Consider the following 20,729-nt stretch of genomic DNA (forward strand, 5'->3'; position numbering starts at 1 on the left):
CCTCAGTACAAATATTAGCACACGAAGCGGAATGATACAAGCTCCATAATATGTATATATGTTTAATTTTACTGTTTTATTGCTGCCTGGAATTCTGAATGTGGCATTAAGTATCTTTTTATTCCAGGTATTTGAAGAGATTTAAAGTGATGAAACCAAAAGTGCTTCGTAGCTGGTGTCGGCAAATCCTGAAGGGTCTCCTGTTCCTACACACTAGAACTCCACCCATCATTCACAGAGACTTAAAATGTGACAATATTTTTATAACTGGACCAACTGGATCTGTGAAGATAGGAGACTTGGGTCTGGCAACTCTCAAAAGAGCTTCATTTGCCAAAAGTGTAATAGGTAAGCCTTTCCCATTCACATTTCCCTCTTCTTCATCTTTTATAAGTGTTTTTTTTTTAAAACTACCAGAAATACATTGTCTGGAAAATATTATAAACTATGAATAAAGCAGCCATAGGTTTTCCCACTCAGAGGAATGGTAAAGACCAAACTCACCTTTTCTGTGGCTGACTGTCAACCATCACATCACAGAGCAGAACAGATGGGTCTAGAACGCAGACTCCACAGAGCATCTACATCATGGGGCATTTGTCATGACCCAGCTCCCTGCCCACTGACACAATGGTATACACCAGGACTGAGAGGTCTGTATGTGATTTCTCACTAGAAAAGGTCAAGGAGAACCCACATCGGCACACCTGAAAGAGTGCAGTGTCAGAGCCAATCAGAGGGAGCATTGCATGGGGCAATTTTATTTATTTATTTTAAAGATGTACATGCTTCCATTCCATTCCATTTATTTATTTATTTATTTATTTATTTATTTATTTATTTCATTTTATATCCCTCTCAGGAGCCCAGAGCGGTGTACTACATACTTGAGTTTCTCCTCAGAATAACCCTGTGAAGTAGGTTGGGCTGAGAGAGAAGTGACTGGCCCAGAGTCACCCAGCTAGTTTCATGGCTGAATGGGGATTTGAACTCGGGTCTCCCCAGTCCTAGTCCAGCACTCTAATCACTACACCACACTGGCTCTCACATTTCCAGCTACTTGGTTCTCACATGACACAGGCTGACCTGAATCAACCATCTCATCTAGCCACACCTTCCCCACAATTAATTGTTCAACTTCCTAGGGTTGTGGCCTTTTATTGCCCCAGCAGACTTTATTGTATATGTGCATCATGATAACTAATGTAAGAAAGGGCTCTCTTAGCTTCACCCTAGTTCTATCTGCTAACCCCCACTTAAAAACAAAAACAAAAGACAGCTGTGTGAAAGCATTTGATCAGCATCATAGATGGAGTGAGATCTGAAAGAAAGACACCTGACTGGGATTGCTGCCCCAGAAGGGCCCCTGTATCTTTGAAAGATGCATAACAGATGGCATTTATCCCATTGCTTCATCCTATGCTATATATGGCTTCACCTGTTAGATAGCTTTCTGACAAGCAGCTTGCAAAGCTGCAGGAACCGAGCTAGAACAAGAAGGTTGGCAACTTTCCCAGAGGTATAGTTGCAATGGCATGACTCATAGGAAGCTACCTTATACCAAATCAGACCATTGGTCCATCTAGCTCAGTATTGTCTACACAGACTAGAAGCAGGTTCTCCAAGGTTGCAGGCATGAATCTCTCTCAGCCCTATCTTGGAGATGCCAGGGAGGGATTTGGAACCTTCTACATGCTAACATGAGGTGCTCTTTCCAGAGCGGCCCCATCCCCTAAGGGGAATATCTTACAGTGATTGCATGTAGTGACTCACTGCTGCTGGTCTTACTGATAGCCTCACTTGCAGTCTGCATGGCTCTGCAAGTAGGGAGCATATTTTGTCTTCTTGGAGGGCTGCCTGTGGAGATCCAAAGAGATGAAAGGATAGAAATTAGTACTGGTCAGGAACTGCAACACAGAGGTGCTCAGTAGCTTTTTTTTTTTTAGTGTAGCTGAGACAGAGCAGCTGCCTATGTGCTTCCAGTGCTTCTGTCAGTTTCCCTCTCACTCAGACAGAGACAATACCCATTCCTCCTCCCTTGGATGTTGCTGCATTATGCCTCTTTGTTCTGCTCTATCGGGCCAGACTGTGATTCTATAAGACAAAAGTTGATGTGAGTGTTTGGCTGGCAGTAGCAATGTCTGGAGTGGAGTGCCTGGCATTCCATAAAGGAACATATAGATGTTCATTGCTGTTAAACCCTTTTTGTTCTGTGCGTACTTGCCCTTATGTATCCATATGGGAGACACTGCTACTTCTCTGTAGAGATGGGATGATTGTTTATTAACCAATACAGTTTATCCTGGACACAAATTGTGTTCATACATTATGCTAGTCATAGTTAAGGACCCACACCATGGTTTGAGCTTCCAGATATTTACAGGCAAACTTTGGTGGTGGTGGTGATGTATGTATCACTTTCCAACAAGTTCTCCAAACAATTTTCATAACAGAAAGAATGAGAATGGTTTCTGCTATGAACATTTATATACTGCTTTTCAACAAAGTGCTCAATGCCATTTACAAAGAAAAAGAAATAATAAACAAAGTGCTTCCCTGTCCCAAAAGGGTTGACAGTCTGAAAAGAAACACAAGATAGACACAAGCATCAACCACTGGAGGGATGCTGTTCTGGGGTTGGATAGGGCCAGTTGCTTTCCTACTGCTAAATATAAGAGAATAACCACTTTAAAGGGTGCCTCTTTGCTCACTTAGCAGGGGTGTATCTACTTGCGTATCTGCTCTCCCATCTGCTGCCTCAGCTTTGTAAGTTTGTATGCTCACTCCTGTCTCCGTGGTGCAGCAGCCTCTTGAAGCAGAGCAGCTTCTGTTTCCAAGGTGCAACAGTCCTTTGAGGTGGAGTAATGGCCTTAATTGTGGTTTATCAATAGTTTGTGAATTCAGACATAACATGAAACCACTCCTTGGCTTACCTGTGCGGGCTGCTTTATCTCAGCATTCCCAGTAATAGGAGTGGAGCAGGAATTCCCGTGTGGTGTTCATGTCTGCAGTCCTGAGCAGGGATACCTGCAGTGGTTGTAAGAAGACAAGTGTTACCAATGTGCTTTTCCTACAGTTTTCTGAGAACAGGCTGTTTGTACAAAGTACTCTCTTTTTGTGCAAAGGGAGGGGGTGGACAATATATTTTGGTTTTTCATTGAGTTCAGTGGAAATAATTTAATTCACATGATCTGTTTTGCTGATGTAATGCTTCACTGGGACAGGGACTGAAAGCAGGGCTGGGGCAGTTTAGGATTTAGACCAGGGCTGCACAACATCTGACCTGCGGGCCGCATCTGGCCCATGGGCATGTTTCTGGTAGCCCTCAGGGCTGTAGGCTGCTGGGTTCTCCCAGCCTGAGTGGGTTCTCCCAGCTCTCCCCACTCCGCTGCCTGTCTCTATGCCACTCTACATCCAACCTGCTCCCAGGCAGCAGGAAGAGGAAGCTGCCATCTGGGGCTTTCCTCCTTCCCGCTGCCGAAGAGCCACTTGGGTATGGAGTGGCACAGCAGCTCACGGGCAGCAGAAGGGAAGAAAGGCCAATTTTTCTCCTTCCACCCAGCCCAAACTGGCTACAAATAAAGGATATGCATGTGTGTCCTTCATCGGTAGCCGGTTCCGTTGAAGACACGTCTGTTGAAATGGGCCAGGTGGAAGGAGGAAGCTTCCGTTTGGCCTTTCCTCCCTTCTGCCACCTGGGAGCTGCTGTGCCGCTCCATATCCAAGTGGCTCTTTGGCAGTGGAGAAGCAGGAAGCCCTGGGTGGCAGCTTCCTCCTTCCCACCATCTGGAAGCTGGTTGGATGCAGCGTAGCATGATGAGAGGTGGTGAGAGCCAATGGAGGGCGGGGGGAGAGCTGAGGGCTGGGAGAGCCCAGCAGCTTACAGCCCTGCAGCGTAAGTGCTGGGGGCTGCTGGGGATTAAAATAAATTAAAATTACTGTATCTTAATTCGTTGTAATTTGACTTCTAATTTTAAAATTGACCTGAGCACCCATACACTAGGTCACAGTTAGTTTCAGGCCACTGGGACATTTGTGTTGTGCATCTCTTAGATCAGGGATTCTCAACGTGTGGGTCCCCAGATGTAACTGGACTTCAACTCCCATAATTCCCAACCAAAGGCCACTGGGGCTGGGGATTATGGGAGCTGAAGTCCAATAACATCTGGGGCCCCACACGTTGAGAAACCCTGTCTTAGATTAAGCTCACCCTGTCCCCAGCACATTTTTAACTCTCTGATACCACCCATCTTTAGCCCCTCTACTAGTCTTGCCCTAATATTATGTCAGCGTTGTGTACTTGTTGGAGATATACCTCAAAATACACCAGAACAGACAACTTGTGCCAAATCCTCAAGAACTCCAGTAGGTGTAAGCTGAGGATAGAATTGTGTGCTTAATGTATCATAATTGAATCACAGTGCACCCTTCTGTGCACTTCATCCACAAGGAAGCTATGGTCATATTTTTGTCTTGGATTAATATTTGTGGATATGTTGTAAGATTTCAAGTCTACAAGATCTCTTCATAGAGTTTCTCCCTAATAATAATAATAGTTCAGTAAGAAATATCATCATGTTCATTTTGTCTTTTATTGGCGCCAACATAGGGTCATCCAAGTGAAGCAGGTTATACTTGTGCTATTGAAATCACTGCGATTTAAGTTAGGGTCCTGATCCTCAAAATATATGGCAGACCTCTCTGAAGTTATCATAGTGAGCCTAAAAGATGTATTCATTTTGAAAACCATATAAACTTGCTTGTCTTTTTGAAGAATACATAATGATGAAGCTTTTTTAGAAGTCCAAATGATTAGGTAAATAATGACTACAGAACCTTAGTATTGAAGCAAGAAAAATATCGAAGCAACGATACTTGCTCTGTTTTCTTTTCAATAACTTTCTATGGGAGGAATTTAATTTTTGGCTAAGAAAGCATTTTCTACTAAAGTCATCTCTTCTTTCTTTTAGGAAAGATGTAAAGTTGATTTCTTACCTCTTTTCTACATTCTTACAGAAAAAGAATATAAGTTCGTTCTCATGACCAACCCCACCTGGGTAGAGTTAGTTGTGAGAACCTCTGGGATCAGACCAGATTGTGGCACTTTTCCGCTGGGTAACCTGGTTTTTTTGGATTTTCTTACCTGGGTTAAAAGTGAAGTAAGTGGGCGTGAACTCACCCTCCTGCCTCACCACCCAGTCTTGTGGATGCATGGGCTGTCAGCAGCCATTAAAATCTTAGAGGCTGGGGGAAGGAGCAGTTCTGGTCATTTGAATGACTTTTATATGTATTAAATTGTACTTCACTTGTGTCTGCCTGTTTTAAACAAAATTGTTTGCAACGCCACTTCAGTTCATTAAGTCAAAAGCCAGAGTACTATGGATTCTCACTTATCCACATCCCTCTCCATCCTAAACATGCTTTACTCCATGATATACAATTTGTGCTTTGTGTTGCGGTGTCCTGGGCACTGACTATTGTTAAGTTGCAAGTCTCTAAGAAAGAAGAAATTGTTCTGTAATTGCTCATTTGACAAGACTGTGTCTGAATTACAAAGGCCCTGATAACACTGTGAATGTCTTTTACTCTGTACTGGCATGATTTATGTTGCTTTTGTTGGGATAGGAAATGACCTGCATGTAGAAACTGCCACCTCCATGACATATTTTGAAGCAATAATTAAAGTATTTCTTCAGGCTTTTGATACAGTGTGGTCACTATCAGAGAGAGCCAGTGTGTGGTACAGTAACTACTCTATAGTTTTGGACTTGGATATGGTAAACCCTGCTTAGCTTGTGTTACATTTTGTTTCACTTTTTATTATAACTTCTTTTCCTAAATAAATCTTGAGCACAAGAACAGCCCTGCTGGATCAGGCCAAGGACCCATGTAGTCAAAATCCTGCTTCACACAGTGGTCAACCAGGTTTATCTGGGAAGCCTGCGGTGGGGGAAAGAGGGCAACTGCCCCTCTGATTGGTGTTCCCTAGCACCTGGTGTTCATGGACATGAACTCTCTAATCCTGTTGTAAATAGACAGATATACTTTTGGGATTCAGTATAATTGGGCTTAAAGTGATTCTTAGTTCAGGAATGGAGTCAGTTGATAAACCTTGAGGAGCTCTACTCTTTACAGAGGTACTGTTTCTATGTAATTCTTCTCAAGTACCCCAAAAAGTTCTGGCACCACTGCAATTATGGGGAGGGGGAGCTCAGAGCAATAAAAGTGTGAATGGAGCTGGCTTCTACCTCAGAGTAGCTGGGGTCAGAAATGTGAGGCCCAGAGAAGGACAAGCAGAAGCTCACTAGTGCCAGCTTGGGAAGCAAGAGGGTCCACCAGGGTGCTGAAGAGTCATGTGACAAGCTTCTCTCAGTCTAATTACTTCACAAGTTTGATAGGTCAAAATGATGCTTTGAGCTCCCTGGGGAAAGGCCAATATACAAATAAATACCTTCGCTCTCTCTTTTTCTGAGTTAAGCTGTACACTATCCCAAATATGGTTGCAATAAAACAATCTGGATAAGTAAACCACTCAGAGATGCAAGTTTCAGGCAGTATAAAAATATGTTAGATAAATAAATAAAATGGTCATCTGGAAAATAATGATTTTTGTTCAGATGTGCTTTTCTTGCATCTGCTGATGAAATTTGAATGTAGAAACAGAGGCTTTGGTGCTCTGTGCACTGATTGGGCCCACCGTTACAAGTCAGTTTTATAAGCCAAAGTCTGTTTTTGTTTATGTGTTCAGGTACTCCAGAATTTATGGCTCCGGAAATGTATGAAGAACACTATGATGAATCAGTGGATGTATATGCTTTTGGAATGTGTATGTTGGAAATGGCTACCTCGGAATATCCATATTCAGAATGCCAGAATGCTGCTCAAATTTACAGGAAAGTGACCTGTGTAAGTGACTTTTTAATATGGGCATTGTCTTCTTTAATTGTGGTGCTTTTGTTGTTTAACCGTTTTTATGTAATACAAACAGCAAGTTGCTTCAATAGAGGCTGGATGGGCATCTGCTGTATCAGAGATGCTGTACCAGGTTCCTGCACTGTGTAGCAGTTTCAACAAGATTTACAATTCCTAAAAATCTATGATTCTAAATAAAAATATTGTTGAAGAAAGCCTTAATATAGTAATGGCTTCTCCTATCCACCTGTTACTTGTAGTTACCCCTTTTCTTTAAGTTACATACAGCAAACAGAAACAAAATTTCCACGATGAACTTCCTACAAGAAAGCTTATTTTTACCACATTACTCCTATTTTAAAATAACTACACTGGTTGCCAGTGAGTTCTGGGCAAAGTATAAAATGCTGGTTACCATAAAGTCATGAATGGCTTGGGTCCAAGGTATTTAAGAGAGTGCCTTCTTCTTCATGAACCCTGCTGCCTATTAAAATAAATAGGGAAGGTCTGGTTGCAGTTACCACCGGCTAATTTGGTGGCGACCCAAAACCGTGCCTTCTCTAAAGTTGCCCCTGGACTCTGGAACATTCTCCCAAAGAAAATCAGAACCTCTCTGGCTGTTTTTCAGCAACATCTGAAAACACACCTATTTTATCAGGTTTTTAGTTCATAATGTGTTAAAGTTTTATTAATAGTTATTTTAAACTGTTTTAAGAGATATATTTTTAATTGTTTTTTTAATCTGTAATTGCCCAGAGATTACTGGGCTAAGGAAGCCAAGCCCGCTTTGGGCTGATTGTAAGAACTGCCGAGATCGTGCCTGATCCCGGCAGCACTTCAGTGGCAAACTTGCCTGTGGAACCAACCTCTTAAATGAGATTAAAGGAGTGAGCGCTCCCTTAGCCCCATTTTTAAAATTGTGTGAAGCGCTGGCTACTTTTAACTGGCCCTGCAAAACACTGTGAGGATCCCCATAATGCACCATGCACCCACGTAGTGCATTATGGGAGTTCTGGAAGCTGGGACAATGTGTCTTGGTCCCCGACCCTCCACGCTGCCTGGGGCAGTGGAGGATTGTCTGGGTACATGATCCACAAACCAGATCCCTTAAGGGATCATCTGCAAGGAAGGTAAGGTTACCGAGCCATCCTCCATGCCTGCCAAGCCGTTCTTTGGATCGTGAGAAAGGGCTTAGTATTTCCATGTAGTAAAAAGCAGACTGGAGACTTTCTTCTGCCTTGCCTGATTGGAAGCAGATCATTTGCCTGATTGGCTGCAGTGGCTGATTGGAGCCACAATCTCCTAAGAAGTAATTTTCAGTTGTACAAGCATTAGGATATTTTTGTAGTATTGGGAGTGGCCTAAGATTCTGTCGTATTTGAGTTTACTATCTAAAATTGTCTAAGGAAATTTTTATTGCTGAAATTCTCAGTGTCCTTTGTACGTTTTTGCAAAAGTTAGGGAACATATTTTTTTTTATTTTGATGAAAAAGAAATGTTTATTATAAACATAATAAAATAAACTATTGGTTCTTGACTTTATGTGTTTTATATAAAAGTTGACTTTATCCACTGAAGTCAAATAAATAGTGACATTGGGAAAGGTGGGAGCATTACTCTGATTTACTAGAACTGTTGCATTGATTTATCTTATAAGCACTACACAACAGAGAAGTCTTGAGCTTTTAATTCTAAACACACACACACACACACACACACACACATGAATGCCTCACTACAGGGAAACCTTGTTACTCACAGGGGTTCTATTCCTCACCTACTACCATGAGTAATGAAACTGCGAGTAATGAGGCATTATGCCTATGGGGAAAGGAGGGTTAGGTTTCAGACTGGATCCAAAAGGTGGAAAAACCCATGAAAAAACATGAAAATAATTTCATGTTTACTGTACTGTGCTTCCATGTGCTTAGGAATGCCCCCCTCTCCACAAAATGCCACCAAAATGCCCCCCAAACCACGAAAAAGTGCATTTATTTTTTTTAAGAAATGAGCCACAAAATGGCTCCTCTTGACTCCTCCAGACAAAATGGTGGCTGGAAGCAACTTTAGTGGTCACTTTCGGCCCTCTAGGAACTGCAGATGCATGGGTTTTAACCCTTTCGTATTCACAGATAATGAAGCTGGGTGTCACCTGTGAATACACAAAACAGTAGATATAGAGTCCTCAGGTAATGAGGTTTGCCTGTATACCATTGTATTGTCAGATATAAGGGTGAATACAGATCCCAAGTTTATGCTGTGGCAATAACTGTGCTTAAATCTTAATATAATATGATGATAGACACTGATATTGTGAAATCTGTGCAGTTTGCAGTTTCAGTTTCAAAACTGAAATTGCTTGAAGGCAAATTCACGCATACCTGAGAAGTGATGAAATGAATATGGGGCTTTGAGATCTATAATGCAATTCTTTGCATCAGTTTGTGGCAGATTACAGTTGCAACACATATCACATCACCATCCCAATTTTTGGAAGCTTTACCATAGCACTATAAATACCTGTATTTCCCCACTGGTGGAAAGTGCCTGGGGAAAGGCAATTGTGATAAGAAAAAAGCTCCAAGGGGGTGGGGGAATGAAGTGATCTCTTCCTTCAGTCATTCTCATAGATTCCCTCAGCTGCTTTTCATTTACAATAATTAGCAAACTATTATATGTGTGCACTCTGTAATATATAGTTTGGCCCTTAGTTTGAGCCTTCATTGTAATGATGAAGATGATAATAATGAGATGAAATGACTTCCTTACAGAACTGTTGTATTTCATTAGGCAATGTGAAGTGAAATGGTTTGAGCTCTTACAAAAATAACATGTTACAAATTCTATTTGTTGTTGTTCCATGAAAAAATCTTTGCCTTTTTGGGTACATTTTGACAGCATTATTTAGTTACAGTTATGCCAGATTCTTATTAATGTCCTTTGTAAGTACCCTAGAATGGATCTCTTTCATTAAGTGATTAAATCTGCACGAAACAAAGTATGCTTTCAGAGCCTCAAATGACTGTGTTCTGAGTCTGTCCACAGTGGAAAATTTGAACTTTGAATGTAGGATTGAATGTTCTTTTGATGAAGAAATGTAGATGTTGGGTAAAGTCAGCCTGCCTAGTAAAATGACATGTGATATATGAAGTACGCTGGCCTGGTTATCAGAGTTGTTTATGCAAATTCATGCCCCACTGGCATATGGCATTACAGGGAGAATGTACAAGGCACCAGTTTCACTAATTATGTTATATATACATCCATTTAATCATTTATTTAGCTATCTTATACCTTGCCATTCTGCCTCTAAAATGAAAATCAGAGCTTCTTTCTTATATGCATGCATGCACAACAGTGAAAACAAAACTCAAGCAAAAAACAAAAAGCAGCATTACAAACTAAAAATGAAGTAACCATCTGCAGCAGATGTATTAAAAGCTAACTGGAAAAGAAGGGAATTTAGGAAGTGATGGAACACTGGCAAAGTGGAGAACTGAACCTTGCAGGGCAAGGAGTTCCACATTCTGAGATCCACGAAAGGTGCTTCCATGTAGCCCCACCAGCCATACTTCATCAGGCAACAGCAATCTCAGATGAAGATCTAAAATATGGCAATTTTCACAAGTAACTACTGTAACCATGAGTGCTGAACCAATGAATAGCGAGGCCCTCCTGTATTTCCTTCAATTTTGAAATATTGAAGGGAAAGTGGAGTGGATCTAAGACGTATTAGGAACAGACTTCTACTCACATTTTAAAAAATAAAGCTTGCTTCCTCATAATAGTATTTCCATGCGATAATAACAATGGCTCACATTTCTGACTGACAGTGCATGTGTGTTTCTAAAAAAAGCACATACGCAGTGCTAGCCCTCGTACTTCTGAAGAATAGGTGCTCTTGTGGAAGAGCATGATCATATTTGCTATACAACCCTTGCTTTGGAAGTGCTCTTTGACACATGTAAGCACATGTCTGAAGGCTTCACAATCCTCAGGGAAGTTTTTTGGTGTCAAAAAGTGCTTATGGAGCAAGATAAATATTGTGAAAAATGATCATACACTGGCACCACTTATGCCAGCTCAGGGTGGCATACATATTCTTTTCACCCACATTTTTATCCTCGCAACAGACTTGTGAATTAGGTTATGCTGAGAGTCAGTGGTTGGTCCGAGTCATCTGGAGAGTTTCATTGCTGAACAGGATTTGAACATGGGTCCCCTTAGTCCTACTCCCAACACATTAGCCCCTATATTATACCAGTTCTGTCCTGTTAGAATTTCTGAAAAGGAATGCTGTCGTTATTCATTTAAGGCTTGATGTCTGCTGCATAGAACAACATTGTGAGCAGTTGCACAGAATAACCTGGGGAAGAGTGTAATGGGGGATACATGTGCACAGCTTTCAAACCATAGATCGTTAGAGTGGGAAGGGACCTTGGAGGTCTTCTAGTCCAACCCCTTGCTTAGTGCAGGAAACTGTACAGCATCCCTTGACAGATACCTGTCCTCTGTTGATAGAATCTCCAAACTCCAGTTATGGTGTACATTAGGGCTGTGTATTGGATAAGAACAATAACCAGTTTTATATAGCCCCTATTGGTAACATTTTGCATCATATTGCTTTTGATGAACAATTGCTAACGTTGGCACCATTTGATACAATATTTTTTGTATTGCATTGGACTGTACTGCATTGGAGGATTGGATGGCTGTTTTGTTGCTTTTCTCAATTATGTCTACAAACTTGTTTCTCTTTGAATCTGGTGATGTGCCCTATATAGAAAATGCCGAGGAGAGCAGTTATGTCAGTGGTTCCCAAACTGGGAGCCTTCAGATGTTACTGAACTACAACTCCTATCAGCCCCAGCTACAATTTTCTGTGGCTGGGGCTGATGGGAGTTGTAGATCAGCAACATCTGGAAGCTCCCAGTTTGGGAACCACTGAGTTATGTGATTAACATCTCTAGCTACACATTGGCTGCACTTGCACATAATGCAGAACCGCAGTTGAACAGGCCTGCCATTCCGCGGGCGTTGTGTCTGAATGCGGGGACAAAACCAAAAGTTCAGGATTGGGACTCCAATCTGAACCCTTGGGTTGCATTAAGTTTCATCACCTCAATCAGAGGTTCCAAGCAGCCTGAGGTACATCCAAATCCAGAACTGCAGGTTGCTGGACCTGGAACTGTTGTGGTGAGAGAAGAAGCTCCTCCCTCAACCCTGGCATTATTGGCTGTGCGGGCTGTCCTTCTGTCCAGAGGGAAGCCTGCACAGCCAGCTCCCCTCCCTCTTTGCAGTCTCGCTGACTGCAGAGAGGCAGCTCTCCTGAACATCCAGATTCGAATGGGAGAGCGGGGAGATGGGGGTACGGAACCATGAACCCAATGGACCTAGGATTCTGCATTATGTGCAGACACAGCCATTACCTCAGTGCTTCCACAGGCTTTCAGATTCTCAAAGCATGCTGCAGTTAGTTCATCTGAATTTATCTTCCCTTGCAATCACAGTGTGTGTGAGGGAAGAACATAGAAATGATCTCATCTGTGCCTTGGCACAATTGCTGCACAGTTTACCTGCTTGTGTCATGCCCATGCTCTGTCTACAGTATCTGTCCAGCCTGCCTTTTGCTCTGCTGTAGAGCAGCACATCACAAGCAAGGTTCTGCCTACCTGCCAGGCTCCACATTACTTTTGCTCGATCCCCTCAGTCTTATCCAAGCAAAGCAGAAACGAGTAGGTGTCTGTGCATGTGCTCTTTCTTCTCAGACATCCTGGCACATATTAGCCTGCACATTGGAGGACAAAGTCCTCTCAGGAAGGATTTAGAATGCCTTCAAGCATCCAGGTAAAGCAAGGATACAATTATCAATTCAAAGCAAAAGTATAAAAAGTGTGTGTGTGTGGAGAAGAATTGCCAGCTTCTCAGAAACCCTACAGTTCTGTATGAAATGGGAATGGTATCAAACCCTAAAAAGGGTCCACAATCAATCCTAGCAAGGATCTACCATGCCTGAAGGTTTCATCACATTCTGACTTACAGTAATTTATATTTATAGTTGTGGTAATTTACCATTATTTCCTATGGGCCATCTTAGCCTATGGGATGATGTGTCATCCCAATAACCATGTATCGGCCAGTTCAGTCCAGGCTGGTATTAATATTGGATGAACAATACAATAACCCCTTGCACTGGATTAGAATCAGATCAGATAATTTGATTCATGCACAGCCCTAGTATACATCTGAAATGAGCCCCAGGAACATCGGGTTTCTAGAATGTCTGAAGTTTAAAATAATAGTTAACACTAGAAAATGACACTTTTCTTTTTAAGATTTCTAATAATTGTCTCCAAGCTTGTATTCAGTTCTTTAATATTATGTATTAATGTGATTTTAGAAGATGTCACAGAACTGCCCTGTTGTGGCAATGTATAGGGGAGGCGAATATGAGATCCTTTTTTGCTTAATGGACCACTAAAGAACAAGGATCAAATCTTATAATGCTGCGTCTCCAAATTAGTACTACTTACGGTTTTAACTTGGTAATATCAGACAATGGCATTTGGTTCTAGACTATATTGTAATCCTAAGCAAGTTTACTTGTAATTCAGTACCATTGAATTAAAATCTATTCTGAGCAGACTTGCTCATATGAAGCTTCCAGAGAAGTTAATAGTGATTTCTCCCCCTCTCCTTTCAGGGTGTCAAGCCAGCAAGTTTTGATAAAGTTACTGATCCTGAAATCAAGGAGATAATTGGAGAGTGTATTTGCAAAAATAAAGAAGAAAGGTTTGTTTCAAGCACTCAGATCATTTGATACTTACAATTTAATATATTTTAGATTGACTTCTGGAAACATACAAGAGCTGGGGAGCATCTGGTTTGGTTGACGGGTTCATTAGGAATAATGGTGTTAATGTTTCAGATCCTCAGAGTAAAGACAGGCTAAAACTTATGCAGAGGGAAATTAGGGAATATTGCAGTTGAACTCCTGCAGGAAGGCTTGAAAAGATTAAACAAATTATATTCTTTTGGAAAACAGATTGAGGTTTTGATTTCTTTAAGGTTTGTGGGTTCATGCACACAATCCATTATTAATGTTCTGAAATCCAGAATTCCTGCTATAAGACAAGCAGAACTGAAACCCAAGGATATCAGAATGTAGAACAATAATGGAGGGGAGCTCAGGAGATATGCTAATCTCTGTAATTTTTCTTCCTCTGTCATAAAACTAGAACTTGGGGTCTAGTTGATTGATGGTATATTGAAGATAGACAAGACAAAACAATGTAATTCTTTGTACAACACAATTAACTTAAGGACTTCACTATTGCAAGATATGGGTCTGGCCTTCCACTTAGATGAATTAAATTAATTGAGGGCTAGTTTATCAACTGTCAATCTATCAACTATTAGCAAGGATTAGCAAGGATAACTAAGTGCAGCCACCATATTCAGATACAGTGGATCACATCCATATTAACCCCACACCAATGCATCAGAGTTTTCCATCATGCAACTGGGAAGTTTGATTTTCAGTGATGGAAAACCGTGGCACAATGGAAAACTCTGGCATGTCAGTGCAAGCTTAGTCTGGATGTTGGCTAGTGTACCTTGGTACAGAGCATAACCTACTGCCCTCATGTCAGTTTGGGTAAATAGTGCTGACAATTTCCACTGGCATCATGGACCACAAGGAAGGTAGGCAAAAACAAAGCTAGGCAAAAACAAAGCTAGGCTTTGGATTGTTATCTTCATGCTCCACTTGTGGGCTTTTCAGATGCATCTGGCTGCTCATTAATGGAAACTAGATGCTGAACTGGATAGATTCTTCATCTGACTTTTGTAGAGCATCTCATATGATGGTTTTAGCCTAAATACTGCATTATAACATTTTATATGTACATCTGGAAACCTATGAAGCTTGGAAATAACTGGCAGATTCCCTTTCAGCTAATCTCTTTAAATATACAAATTGTATAAGAACATAAGAACAGCCCTGCTGGATCAGGTCCATGGCCCATCTAGTCCAGCATCCTGTTTTGAACAGTGGCCCACCAGATGCCGCTGGAAGCCACAGGCAGGAGTTGAGGGCATGCCTTCTCTCCTGCTGTTTACTCCCGTGCAACTGGTATCCATGTCATTTGTATCTATGTCATTTGTTAAGATCCTTCAGTAGGTTTTTAACAAAAGGCTAGCAGCAATATAAGACACATGCCCTGTCTCTGTTTACCTTTACATAATAAAAATGGTCTTAATGTGGTGTTGTGTCTCTGTTACAGATATGAAATTAAAGATTTACTAAGCCATGCCTTTTTTGCTGAAGATACTGGGGTAAGAGTGGAACTTGCAGAAGAAGATGATGGTAGGAAATACTCTATTGCCTTAAGACTCTGGGTAGAAGATCCTAAGAAACTGAAAGGAAAACCCAAAGATAACGGAGCCATTGAGTTTACTTTTGATCTGGAGAAGGAAACTCCTGATGATGTTGCACAAGAAATGGTAAAATAAACTTCTCCTGAAAAAAAAAAGTATACAAGTAGTACTTTAATCTCAAAGGACAACATGAGCAAATCTAGTAAATTCCATTCAAAGATTCACCACAGAGTGCTTTAGAACGCTGAAGTAAGAAGTTATAAAGAGAATAATTTATACCGAAGCTTGAAAACTGACAAATGATGTTCCTATAATTTTGTTTATATAAACATTTAGATTCCATCTCTTTCAAATTAGAAGGCAACTTCTCAGAGTTTGGTGTAAATCTGTACTGGTACCTGAATATAAAGCCACCTAATGGCACAGCGGCGAAATGACTAGCAAGCCAGAGGTTGCCAGTTCGAATCCCCACTGGTATGTTCCCCAGACTATGGGAAACACCTATAACGGGCAGCAGTGATATAGGAAGATGCTGAAAGGCATCATCTCATACTGCGCAGGAGGAGGCAATGATAAACCACCAAAGACAACCTCAGGACTCTGTGGTCGGCAGGAGTCGACACAAACTCGATGGTACACTTTTACCTTTACCTGAATATAACTGGATTACCTCAAAACATTCACAAGTTATTTTATAATATATCAGGGTCGTAGCAAGGTTGGAGTGGGCCCAGATACAAGATTTTAAAATGCCCCCTCCCCACTGAACCTCAGCTCATGAAGTAAAGAAATATTAAATAAGGCTGACAAAAAGTATATATATCCTATGTGCCACAATAGAACATCATCCTAAATTTTTTGTTGAGGTTTTGTAAATTGTGGACGATGCAAGTCATTTAATGGTACTAGCAAAAGATATGCTGTTCTGGTAGCTCCAGGTCTTAACACCCAAACAACTGTCTCCCCTTGCCCTATTATAGTTATGCCCCTGTAATATATCTAAGTAGCCAGGACAGAGTCTGTCATCTATGAGATATGTCCAAATTCAGCTGAAATGTATTTTAACTGGCTTAATTTGAATCTCCAAACCGTATAAAGCAGAGTACTTTGGGTTTAAGACTTTCAGGTCCCATTGAAGGGAATCTAGCTAAAACTTCTTAAAATCGGTTTCTTAAATTTAACTTAGATATGAGTTAGCTTAGGCCATTTCTGCAGAAATATAATGATATATTCTGGACCTTGCCCCTAAATTAAAAAAATGGCCAATGTGTTTGTTTGGGTGAAAGACACAACTAAAATGTGAGAAGTCAGGTTAAATGTAAACCACTAGAGACTTCAGTAGTGGGCAGTATACAAATTTATTAAGTAAATAATTAAAATCTATCACTGCTGGGAATGCTTTGAAATAGTATCAGAGAATAAGCTTACAGTTGGCAGTAAACAGACTAAATTTGCACACTAGTGGAATGCTTCTGCTTGCATAGAGGGGGAGGAGTGATTTTTACTGATTCCCTCTGCAGTCCTATCTTTCTGCCAAAAATATGTCACTGAGAGTCCACCATCCCCCAAGGACATTTTTTTGTGGGCACAGGTAACTGCATTAAAAGGAAGGATGCCTGTGCACAAGTGAAAGCCTTTGCACAAATCTTAGTCTGTAGCTTAAGGTTTAAGTTTAAACCTCAGTTTGTAGGCTAACATGTAGTTTATGTGACTTGGTGCTGTTCCATATATTACCACTTCATACCTAAAGATTCCTGAGAAGTTGCCTTTCTTGTGCTAGTTATTAATGAAGCAGACATCAGAGATTACATGAACTGCATGTATGCAAAATATAATGGTAGTGTGATTTGGCTATAATTGTTCCTTTAAAAAAAACCCTCTTTTAACTATCTATCATGCTTTGGGTAAGAAAATAACTCCTACAGGTGCATATTATTTTATTCTCATAATCTTCTTATGAAAATAATCTAACATCTGTATAAAGTGGATTCATGCTTGAAAATAAATTATGCTTTCTTTTAGGTTGATGCTGGATTTTTTCATGAGAGTGATGTCAAAATAGTTGCAAAGTCAATACGGGATAGAGTAGCATTAATACAGTGGAGAAGAGAAAGAATTTGGCCCTTGTTACAATCAGAAGATAATCGAGATCCTGACAGTTTAGAAAAAATGAAGATCCCACAAGCACAACCAGTTCAGGTTACGTACCTTTCACACACTGGTCATCACATCCTGTCAGAACCAGAAGAGCCTGAAGCTGACCAGCATCTTTCTCAGCAGAATCTACCCGCAAGCGTGACTTCACTTGCATGTAAGTTTTGTTCACAAGTACCTGGTGATATATTTCTAGTTGTCCAAGTAAGTTAGAGAGGGAGCCATTTTTGCAGAAGGGACAGAACCGTTTGGGTCTATACCGTTTGCCAGATGTGTGTTTTGTACCCTAGTTCCAGCAGTGCAAGTCTCAGTTCACACTACTGCAATTTAAACTGCTGCTCCACAATGATCTGCTTGTGAAGAGTTGGATAGTCTTCGAGTTTGTTGGCAAAGTAACAGAGTCTACAAGGTTCTGTATTGGACTTGAAACAGTTTACATTTATTGTTCATGATACATGTGTTATATATTTTACTAGTTTGTTTGTTCATGTTGATGTTTTTAGGGTGCTTTTCCAACCTAAGGCCTTCAAAACATCATACAACAGAACATTAAAAATAAAACAATAAACAAATATCAATACACATAAACACAACAAACAAAACAAGGAACAATTCAACAACAGAAATCCAAATCAAGCAGTAAAATACTAGCAGCAACCAAGTGGGGTACAGAATCTACTCTAACCTTAGTAGGCAAATTCTACATTAGGCTGCATGTCTCCTGGGTTCTTTTGGGCAAAATTTCTGATCAGAGGATGAAGAAGTGGGCAGGAAGGTGCAATACCCTTTCACACTGGCCTAGCACAGTAGCTGTAATGTGTGTCAGATGTGCTAAGCAGTGGCCAGTGGATTAGATAACTCTGCACTACTACTACCTCAACACCAAAACTTGAAGAATGTGCAAATAAATATGAGCCAAAATATTATTGACTGGAGAAATACTGTGTTAGAGGTTGAATTATAATGGATAATTATACATTACTGTTTTGTGTTTGTTTTTTGGTTGATGTATTGTAAATCAACTATTGGTTGATATTTTGAGAAGAACTGCTCATAGAGCTGTATTCACCTTTTGGCAATCAATTAGTTGAAAACCCTAAGTGTATAATACTCTATATTATAGTATTGCACTAATTTCTGGAGGATAATTTATTCTGCTTGTTTACCAGACAGACAGTCATGTATAAAAATAAGTTAGTTAGTGTCCAATCCCATGGCTTCCAACATTTTCTTGCTGTACTTTGCAGCATCAGTATCATTTGCTGTTTGGATGCTTGCATTGTGCTTTTGTGTCTAAAAGCCCTATAAATAATTTCCTTTACGCTGCCAGTGATATTCAAAGAGGGAAGAAATGTAGATAAATAATTTAGCATCCCTGTACAACATGATCAGCCATAAAAAATCCAGACTTGGCTTCCAACTGCTGCTTCAGTTCTGTACGGTTATACTTCTTTTTTTCCCTTTTGTGGTTACAAATAACGTCTATAATGAGATTAAATTTACCTATCCTATAAATGTGTCTACATTATTAAATACACAAAGTCTTACTATAAACTAAGGGACGAGCAAATCTAGAAATACCTTTGGCTGTTTTCCTCCTAAATATGGAAGAACCATTTTATCATTATGGTTTTCATCAATTAAGAGTTCTCTTTGGTTTGACTGAGATCCAGAACTAAATCTCTTAAATTTAGATGAAATTAACCGACTATAAATCTATTGCCTTTGCTACACTGGTTTTGGCTCTTATTAGGTTTGTTTATTTAAGAACTTTGTGACTTTTTAATGTCCTTTTATTATAAAATAACATAGACAATTAGCAATAGCACTTACATTTATATACCGCTTTATAGCCGGAGCTCTCTAAGCGGTTTACAATGATTTAGCATATTGCCCCCCAACATTCTGGGTACTCATTTTACCGACCTCGGAAGGATGGAAGGCTGAGTCAACCTTGAGCCCCTGGTCAGGATCGAACTTGTAACCTTCTGGTTACAGGGCAGTAGTTTTACCACTGCGCCACCAGGGTAAATTTGTCTGTATAGCCATGTATCATTATTCCTTCATTTGTTCAAGAACCTTTTTAAGGTCAGATCTTTTTTCCAGCTTGGAGATGTTAGACTGTGAGGTAGTTCACATGACCATGCAGCTGGGGTGGGTGGCGGGGCGGATGAAGGCTTGTTAACCCTCCCAACCCGATGACTGATCCCATGTTGCTGGGAGCATGAACCATGCTCTGATGATCTGTGCTGTGCGTGACTGCAACGCAGTGCTCCAGTGGCCGGGACAACACATCTCAGCCTCTGGAGATCCGACAATGTACCCCACATGACACACACAATGCATTGGGGGATTCCCCTTGGAGACTGGCACTCTAGGTGCCCTTCTCTGTGTCCTCTGTGGCTAAACACATGATCAGGTCACCCTTAAGGGAGCTCTCTCTCCCTTAACCTGCTGCGCCATGCAGTGCTGAGCTCCGGAGGCCGGGATGATGCGTCCAGATATCCCACAATGCACCATGCCATGAGCACAGTGCCTTGGTGGGATCCCATGTCAGACAGGCACTCTAGGCACCAGTTTCTGAGATGCATGATCTCGGCAGCTGGTTAAGGGAGCTCTTGCTCCCTTTAACTCGGCTAAGAGCTGGGTTTAGGAGTGGGTTGGGCTGGGCTGGGCTGGGCTTGTTTGCTGGGATCCGCGCGCATCCTGGTGCTCCACGCGAGCAACCTAGCCCAGGCTAGGTAGCTCTGCTCTTGGATCGAATATGTCACAAAGGCGAAGAAGCACTTCTGTTGTAGAAGCTCCAAAATCTAAAACGTAGCCCAGGCTAGGTTGTTCATCAACAGCCTCATTAAATAGTTCAGCATCCTGACCTCAACAAGAAACTTTCAACATAAGAACATTTATCCAAATGTGAGCTGAAGAGGTGGAGAATGGGGGAAATAGTGCAATATTGCAAAAGTACAATAATTACTAAACATAATTTTATGTTTAGGATAGGAAATACTTGCAGCTGTACCAGCACATCACATGCTCCTGCCAGTGTTTTCTCTACTTTTTTCCCATCTGTGTGCGGAATGAGTTTTGTTCTGGGTAGCAGTATCAAGGCAGTGTGTGCGCAAATGCATTCAGAGTGGGGCCTTCCAGATTCAGCCTTAGCGAGATCTAAAATTAACTGAGTGGACATAAAAAACCCAAACTAGTGAGCATGCGCATGTGTGCACACTTTAGAGGGAACACTGGCTCCTGGTGTTACTCTGACTGGCATATCCAGGATTGGGTTC

At 41.0% G+C, this 20,729-nt stretch overlaps 1 protein-coding gene across 11 annotated transcripts in view; it reads left to right on the forward strand.

The window, feature by feature from the left end:
- Nucleotides 1–20,729, forward strand: part of WNK2 (WNK lysine deficient protein kinase 2) — a 192,612-nt gene that overhangs the window by 62,323 nt on the left and 109,560 nt on the right. For all 11 annotated transcript variants that reach the window (XR_008315133.1, XM_053290478.1, XM_053290472.1 and 8 more), the window contains exons 4-8: nt 128–348; nt 6,749–6,906; nt 13,616–13,704; nt 15,198–15,417; nt 17,314–17,602. Coding sequence is in view for 10 of the 11 variants with exons in the window: in XM_053290478.1 (XP_053146453.1) it covers nt 128–348; nt 6,749–6,906; nt 13,616–13,704; nt 15,198–15,417; nt 17,314–17,602 (977 nt within the window). In the remaining variant the exon portion in view is untranslated. The remainder of the gene's footprint in view (nt 1–127; nt 349–6,748; nt 6,907–13,615; nt 13,705–15,197; nt 15,418–17,313; nt 17,603–20,729) is intronic.

Source organism: Hemicordylus capensis, chromosome 2 (assembly GCF_027244095.1).
Source record: "Hemicordylus capensis ecotype Gifberg chromosome 2, rHemCap1.1.pri, whole genome shotgun sequence".
NCBI lineage: Eukaryota > Metazoa > Chordata > Lepidosauria > Squamata > Cordylidae > Hemicordylus > Hemicordylus capensis.